This window comes from Macrobrachium nipponense, chromosome 19, assembly GCF_015104395.2.
Source record: "Macrobrachium nipponense isolate FS-2020 chromosome 19, ASM1510439v2, whole genome shotgun sequence".
NCBI lineage: Eukaryota > Metazoa > Arthropoda > Malacostraca > Decapoda > Palaemonidae > Macrobrachium > Macrobrachium nipponense.
This window is the reverse complement of record NC_061088.1, coordinates 34,070,307-34,078,705: the sequence shown is the minus strand read 5'-3', so window position 1 is coordinate 34,078,705 and position 8,399 is coordinate 34,070,307. Positions and strand designations below refer to the sequence as shown.

The window sequence follows — 8,399 nt, the reverse complement described above, 5'->3', positions numbered from 1 at the left end:
TGATGAAAGGGAGATGTCGATGGCACTTCGACAAGAAACGAGACGGGAAGCTGTTAAGAGTATAAATTTGTGGAAGACAAAATACGGGAAAGACATGCGTGGTAAAGTTTAGTTAAGGACCTTTTCTTCACAAGCCGTTGAGAGAGAGAGAGAGAGAGAGAGAGAGATAATATTGGTTCGTTACGATGTTATGACGCACGAGCAAAGGGAGTACAGATTCAATGTAGCCATACTTTAATTTAACACCTCTTAATGCTGGCAAGGAAAATTAGTACTAGCCAACAATTCCTACATTATCACACTGTGAGGTAGTGTTAAAGGTTTATGTATCATGAAACAACGACCTTGAGCATATGTCAATATGAAACCAATAAAATGTCACCATGATAGTCTAGGCCTAATATGAAAATACGTTGTGTAACAATAAGGCCTAGTAGCCTATTCTTTAACGTTCATATCTAAGCCTTGATCAGTGTAGACTAAAACAGCAGTTCCTCAGACTTTTTAATGGTCCCAGAAAATTAGCAGGCCAAGACCTTTCCGAAAATGGCGTACCTATGCTACGAACAAGCTCTAATACACTTTTTATTGACTGAAAACTGTAGAAATTAAGCTGATCGCCATTGAATTCTGGCTCGTTTACGAGACAAACCCTGGAAACCAAATCGACAGTTCGACACCAGTAATGCAGCTCATGCATAGGCTTGAACTGCGATAGGGTAATGCTTAACTGAACAGTAAACTGCCCATGGATTAGTGGGTATAATCTAACCTGTTTTCCCTGGTCTGATGATCTACAACTTGCTAGGCTAAGCACACGATCGACTCGAAAGCTTGGCTATCGTAAAATGTAATAGTATGTTGGTTGCTTAGTTCGTCTTTGATTTTATCTTAATTTACATTTAGACAATTTTTTTTCATGTAGATTAAGGTTTGCTCACTGGAGCAAACCGTCCGTGAGGCTAACAATTCAAATTACGGCAGTGATCCTACCAACAAGAATAAAAGTTTTCTCCTCATTGTTCATAAGCACTCAAGCCAATACAAAATGATGAAGCAATTTTTAACTCACCAACTTTCTCAGGGATAATAAAATGCCCCACCGAAGTCAAAAACTTGTCCCAGATCAAAGCTGTCAATACTCTTACACTCACGTAACAAAAGTAACTGAAGTCTGATTCTGGATTCTGGAACGAAACTGAAACAAACTTACTCCATAGATATGTAAAAGATACTAAATACCATTTCCATATTGTTACATCATAACCCCAGAGCTTAAGATTTATCTCTAATCACAGATATCTAGAGCTTAAAAATTGATTTAATCATATGAACATAACATAGTCCCAAGCATTGTTGGTGAAAAAAGTAAAGATGATAGCGAAGGAGGCTGGTTCACATCCTGCCAAAGCGCCATCTTGTTACTCCAACTACAGTCTGTCGAGTCTCTCTCTCTCCAAAACTCAACCCTGCTGAATTGTCTTAAGCCTTTTTCACCCATTTCTTTTAAGCATTAAGACTTTTTTTAAGCATGAAAGTAATTGAAAAATACAATGGAGAGAATAGTTGAGAAATAAGCAAATATAAAATTATTATATCCGATTTTAGCCTTCCACAATAAGAATAGCCTTAAAACGATATTATAATTTAATAAGTAGATAATCAAGTGCTAATACCAGACTCTACCATTAGGAACAAAGCCCAATTTCTGTAAAAACACACACACATATATATCACACACATACACAAAACAAATGGAATTCTATATGACTACCACACTGTAAGGAATAAATAAAATTGCTGATAACTCAGTTCTCTTTTATTGGACGTCAATTTTACTCTACAAAACAGGAGGCTGCTTTGACCGTAGAATGAAAAGCTCCTTAATGAATCAAGTGTCGACAACATTTGCAGCAAAGGAACAATTTAAAAAAGTTACGTAGTGTTTACATATGGAAGAAAACATAGCATCGGGAAAGACGAAACGAGTGAATAACTACGAGAGGCGGGTTGTGGAAGAGAGAAGAATAAGCCAATTGGCAGTGAGTCTAGGACTATCCTTTGGAAAGAGGTCGAACGTTCAAAATAGCTCTTAGCTTCGTTGTTGCTTAAAACCTATGCTTCAAGACACTTGCGTGGGGGGAGGGGAACAGGCGTAATAAGGACCGCCGGATTCTCTCTGCCAAGCTTTTTCACGGAAAAAGCCTAGAACCTTTTTCTGGTATTGTTTCACATAACATAAGAAGCCTTAATGCCTAAGTCGGTTTATTATTGCTTTTAAATTTTCATATAACTTTAAACCTATCTACTTTTAAATAAATAAATATTTCTTTTGATATGTTATTGTCTTAGGATCACGAAGTTCCATATTCGATTATCTCTAAAGAGCTATAAATCTAGTAGATGGCATCTCACAAGTGTTATCAGGGTAAAAAGCAAATAGGTTTATGCATAAAACCTTACCTGTACAATGTATAATATATATATATGATGGTTTTCAATGTTTAAACTGAGATTCGACCAGATGAAGTGAAACAGACAATAAGGCACAAGTTTCATCGTTAGATCTCTGCTACACAGCAAATATAATGGTAGTTAATGTTAACTTCTAGGCACTGTGGAAATATTATGAAAGAGCCCTTTGATTCATCAAATGCCCTAAAAACCGATATCTAGCCGCAAAAGGAGAAGCCATCTTGAAAGAATCTGTTTAAAGATGGGACATAGATGGGATAATATCCCATCCCTGCTAGTTATCATTCCGGCAGTATTTGAGAGAAGCTGTTCAGTGCTGGAATACAATACAGACAGAAGTAACCGGGATAAGGACGCCATCTATGAAGGAGCTGTTCATGACTGGGATATCACCGAGATAATATCAGAATAACATCCAACACCTGTAATCGTCTTCTCACTTAACAAGGAACAGTTAGACTTACAGAAAAGATTTCACGGGAACAGTACTAAAGAAATGGTACAACAATGGAAATAAGTAAAAGTACTCTTATAATAAAAGGCATTCGTAGTACTAAGAACCTTAAATAATTTCATAACGGCGTGAAATAGCTTGGAAGTAGGCTTGCCAATTAGTATTTCTTTTTGTTTATTTTATGTCTAAAGTTTTAAGAAGTGCAAGAAACATGACCCTTAACTTCAGAATAAGTTACACAGTAACAAATTCTTTCTTTAAAAAGGAAAAACTTCAACGGAGGAGTAAAGTATTAATCCTTTGTTCTTGGTCATGTTTTGGGGAGGTACTCAAGGCTCAGTTAGTCTTCTTCTTCCTTTAGTAGTTGTCGACGTACTCTCCTTCGGCGTATTCCTCTTCGTCTTCATATTCTTCGTCTGCTGTGGCCTCCTGGTACTGCTGGTACTCTGATACCAAGTCGTTCATGTTGGACTCTGCCTCGGTGAACTCCATTTCGTCCATTCCCTCGCCCGTGTACCAGTGGAGGAAAGCCTTTCGCCGGAACATAGCGGTGAATTGCTCTGAGATTCGCTGCAAAACGAGAAAGAAGAGAAGTAAACACGATGCCATTAAAAGCTGAGCGGAATTTTTAGACAATGAGTATCTCGGGAAAATTATAGATTAATTCTTTTACGATTCCAGGAGACACCAGTCCAGGCAGCTTAACACCATGTGGCTTAGATTACAAAGAAGAAAATGGGAAATTATGTTTTGTATACAGCACGCAGGGGAAGGAAGTAGCTTCATTTACTGCTAAGTATATTTTGGCGTTATATTAAGCAGGGTCACTGATTCAAAATGCCACATGTAATACTGATACTTAAGTCATATGATGACAAGTGAACTTACAGTATCAACAACCATGAACAAAATAATTATACAATAATATCTGCTGGCACCTTCAAGGAAGCATTTCACAGGGGCACAAGATTGTTCCAAATATCAGTATGTCGGTCTGTCAACTTGTAACGGCAATTCCTTGTGATTGATTGATTGGTTTATAGACTTTTGGCATATATGCCAAGCACTGGGGCAACTAAGACCATTCAGTGAAACGGAAATGGACAGTGAAAAGCTTTGAAAGGTGTAACAGGAGGAAAACCTCAAAGCAGTTGTACTATGAATCCATGGTTACGAGAGCTCAGGCAGTGAGATGGAAGGAAGGGAATATGAATGGAGGTGCAGTAAAAGGAATGAAAGGGGGTGCAGCTGGGGCCGAGGGGCTGCAGCAAAGAACCTTAAGTAATGCTTACATTGCACCGCACGAGGTGCACTGACGGCACTACCCACCTACGGGGGCCGTCAAACCCCTGTGACTTTACATAATCTGTCTGTCCATTTTCATTTCTGGATTTTTAACCACAGGATTACTTCGGCAGCTTCGGTCAGGTTACGTTGATACACTTTTGGAATTTGGTGATGGCTCCTGTGTTTTTAAAGGCACAAGTAAGTCTTTCCACAAACAACTACGAGAAAGGACATTATGAATCTTCAAAGTACCTGTTAAAAGAGTCAGTCGTTACCGTCATAAGTAATAACTAGACGAGATTCGGCAGCAGCTGTGGCTAGACGAATAGCTTCAGCGTATTTGCAAGCATCAAAGAGAAGGAAGCATATGTCCTTTTTGAATGGTAAAAGGACTGAATAAGCACATCTCCAATAAGGCTCATTCTCTATACTAAATTAGACAAGGTCGTTCTGTAGCTCCACCAGCAGCTGTGAGGTAGAGATGAGTCTGTGCCCTCATAAGCACCAATCAGTCAACCCCTATTTTCATAAGTATGCTACAAAGGACAAGGGTCATTCTGTGCATTCATAACCCCAAAGTAGACAATGGCCAGTCAGAATAGTAATTAGCATTAACTCAACAAATCACTTTGTACCTTCATAAGCAATAGCTAGATAAGAGACATTCTGCAAAGTGCCTTCACAAACTTATTAAACAAGAATAAGTCAGTCAAGTACATTTTAAACGCGACTTGAGCAAGAGCCACTTCGTACCTTCATGTGCACTGAGTAGACAAGGGTCACTCTGTACCTTTATAAGTAACGGGGAGGAAAACAGTCAGTCTGTACCTTCATTAGCACCAATAACACTCACCTTGAACAGATCCTGAATAGCAGTCGAGTTTCCGATGAAGGTTGCTGCCATCTTCATTCCTCTGGGCGGGATGTCGCAGACGGCGGTCTTGACGTTGTTTGGAATCCACTCGACGAAGTAGGAGGAGTTCTTGTTCTGGACGCTCAGCATCTGTTCGTCCACCTCCTTCATGGACATGCGCCCTCGGAACACGGTGGCCACCGTCAGGTACCTGCCGTGGCGGGGGTCGCAGGCGGCCATCATGTTCTTGGCGTCGAACATCTGAGAAGTTAACTCTGGGACGGTGAGTGGTCTGTACTGCTGGGACCTGGAAAGGCAAAGACTGTGTTCAAAAAGATGATTCTTTTCTCTATAATTAAGTTTTGTTACAGAACATATGAAAAGTCTTGGTTGACATAGCTGAAGCATGAAAAAGTTAACACCCTAGAAATGAAAGTGTTCGTGAAACATCTACATATCTGTTTGTGGAGCTTTAGCCTTAGGCTCACAGAAAGTTTACCCTGGTATACGTCTTCCTCTCCCCTCGCTATCCTTTTTTTTTTCTTAACGCCTGGCCTGGATAATGGCCCTGGGTTGCTAATTCCAACGGCCTTGGTATGAAAACGGTTCAAGATGAATATGTTTTAGTGTCAACAGGACTGTATTAACGAGATTTCTGTTTCCTTCATGATGAATTTGTTTTTTCTGCCTTAAAACAAAGTCAAATCAAACCTAACTACTATCATTATCATCGCCCTCAGTATTGTTAAAGCAGTACTCACCCTCTTGCTGTCAGAGGAGCGAATCCTGGCATGAAGAAGTGGAGACGTGGGAAGGGCACCATGTTGACGGCGAGTTTCCTAAGGTCGGCGTTCAACTGACCTGGGAATCGGAGGCAGGTCGTGACGCCGGACATCGTGAGGGAAACGAGGTGGTTCAGGTCACCGTATGTGGGCGTGGTTAGCTTGAGAGTCCTGAAGCAGATGTCGTAGAGGGCTTCGTTGTCGATGCAGTAAGTTTCGTCTGTGTTCTCGACAAGTTGGTGGACGGAGAGGGTCGCGTTGTAGGGCTCCACGACTGTGTCGGAAACCTGAAGAAGAAGAAAACGAATGTAAACAAACGGCTTCACATAGAAAATGTCATAAGCAGATTGGGATAGTATGCCTTCAACGTTTTTGCCGCAGTATTGGATTTTTTTGTGTACTTATACGAAAGTAATGAATCCTCAGAGCAAGATTTATATCTTAATAACTGAATGAAAGAATACGCACCGTTTCATGGAGTTTTAAATCAGACTGAGACTTTATTGACCATTTAATTTTAATTATTCTCACTTTAGTTTAATCTTTTTCCCAAGGCAGTGTTTAAGCAGTAAAATTAGGTAGGAAGAATTTTATAGTCAGTGTGATAAAAGACAATCATACTATTAAGGAATAACATTAAGAAGTCGCTGAATAACGACTATGAGCCATGAAGGAGTTTACCTAGGCACACTATGAACAAATATACAATACTGTATATATATATATATATATATATATATATATATATATATATATATATATATATATATTACACACACATCCCGAACTACCTCAGTTACTTCGTCACTGCCTCCACTGACGAAGTTCAGAAATATTCGGAACTTATATGAGTTTATAAACAATGAAGGAATTCCATAACTATATATACATATATATATATATATATATATATATATATATATATATATATATATATATATATATATATATGCATGGGCTTATAATCACCGTGAGAAAATTGAAATATGTGTACCCAGACACTAGAAACTTCACATAAACATATTTCAAACAATGCTCACAAAGCACTTTAAGATCAGCCATTGCATTTCTGCAAGAAAAGTCACATCCAATCAGCTTCAAACTTTGGTATGAGCAATTCCCGTTGACGTAAGGCCAGCTTAACTCGAAGCCTACCTTTGGGCTGGGCATAACGGAGAAGGTGTTCATGATTCTGTCTGGGTATTCCTCTCGGATCTTGGAGATGAGGAGCGTGCCCATGCCGGAGCCGGTGCCCCCTCCGAGGGAGTGGGTCAGCTGGAATCCCTGGAGGCAGTCGCAGTTCTCGGCCTCTTTGCGCACCATTTCGATCACAGAATCGACCAGTTCGGCGCCCTCGGTGTAGTGCCCCTTGGCCCAGTTGTTGCCTGCCCCACTCTGACCTGTGGAGGGGCCAAAAGACGTCACGTTTGGAGATGGAGATTTCTTTTCAGTAATCAAATCACTTGGTTTTGTGATCTAATATGATGGAAAATCAGACACTCGAAATACTTCCAAAATCAATGTCAGCTTCGTGAAGACAGCGCTTTTACATGTGTGGAGCCAAGTCAGTCAAAACACTACTATACTCGGTTTTTTTCCATCTGTCCACCCGCCTGTGGTGTTTGCGTATGGTAATACTGCGTCCCGTTCTTTAGATAGTTACATTCAGCTTACATTCAGCAATTATAATTATATCCAATTTCGAATATTAACGGTGTAATTCGCATACAGTAAATTATTAAAACACTTTTCAGTTGCAAATGTACACCCAGATATCCTTTTATTTACCTAAAACTTACACATAGCGTAACTATCTAAAGCCCAGGATGCAGTGTTACCATATCCAAACACCACAGGCGGGTGGACAGATGGAAAAAAACAGAGTATAGTCTGACTTATCATTTTCACTTAAGCAAGATTTAAAACGTTACCAGTGTGACTTATTCAAATCAAAAAGGCTTCCAATCTGTCTAAGCAACAAGGAGCTGGGATATCTTGTACTTGTTAGCAGAGAAAGAAAATACCTTAACAGTTAAGTCTTTCTATTACATTTAAAAACACCAATCTTTTAAAAAGTTACACATACATTGAAAAATTTAAGAACCCAGGAATATATATATATATATATATATATATATATATATATATATATATATTATATATATATATATATAAAGTACATATATATACATCGATATACATATATGTTTATATAGGACTAGCGATTAATGTATTTCCAAAACAACTCACGGACTCCATAACAACACGAGACGATTGGCTAACAAACACATTTGAACTATCTGTGTTTAATATCCATACTTGACAAAGTTGCAACACACCTTCGGAGCCTGATCGTGAGTGGTAATGGGTGACAATAAGGCCCGATAAGCTGAGGGAGCAAGAGAGAGAGAGAGCAAGAACTTACCGAAGACGAAGTTGTCTGGCTTGAAGAGCTGCCCGAAAGGACCGGACCTGACGGAGTCCATGGTGCCGGGCTCCAGATCGACCAGGATGGCTCTGGGCACATATTTCCCGCCTGCAAGAAACC

The 8,399-nt window shown here is 39.5% G+C and overlaps 1 protein-coding gene across 4 annotated transcripts in view; it reads right to left on the bottom strand.

Annotated features, from left to right (window-relative positions):
* Nucleotides 1–1,804: 1,804 nt before the first annotated feature.
* LOC135215950 (tubulin beta chain-like) overlaps nt 1,805–8,399 on the bottom strand; it is a 38,228-nt gene continuing 31,633 nt past the window's right edge. For all 4 annotated transcript variants that reach the window (XM_064250908.1, XM_064250914.1, XM_064250921.1 and 1 more), the window contains 5 exons: nt 8,277–8,387; nt 7,007–7,251; nt 5,831–6,138; nt 5,070–5,376; nt 1,805–3,499 (listed from right to left, as the gene is read on the bottom strand). In XM_064250908.1, the coding sequence (XP_064106978.1) occupies nt 3,287–3,499; nt 5,070–5,376; nt 5,831–6,138; nt 7,007–7,251; nt 8,277–8,387 (1,184 nt within the window). In that variant the 3' untranslated portion in view covers nt 1,805–3,286. The remainder of the gene's footprint in view (nt 3,500–5,069; nt 5,377–5,830; nt 6,139–7,006; nt 7,252–8,276; nt 8,388–8,399) is intronic.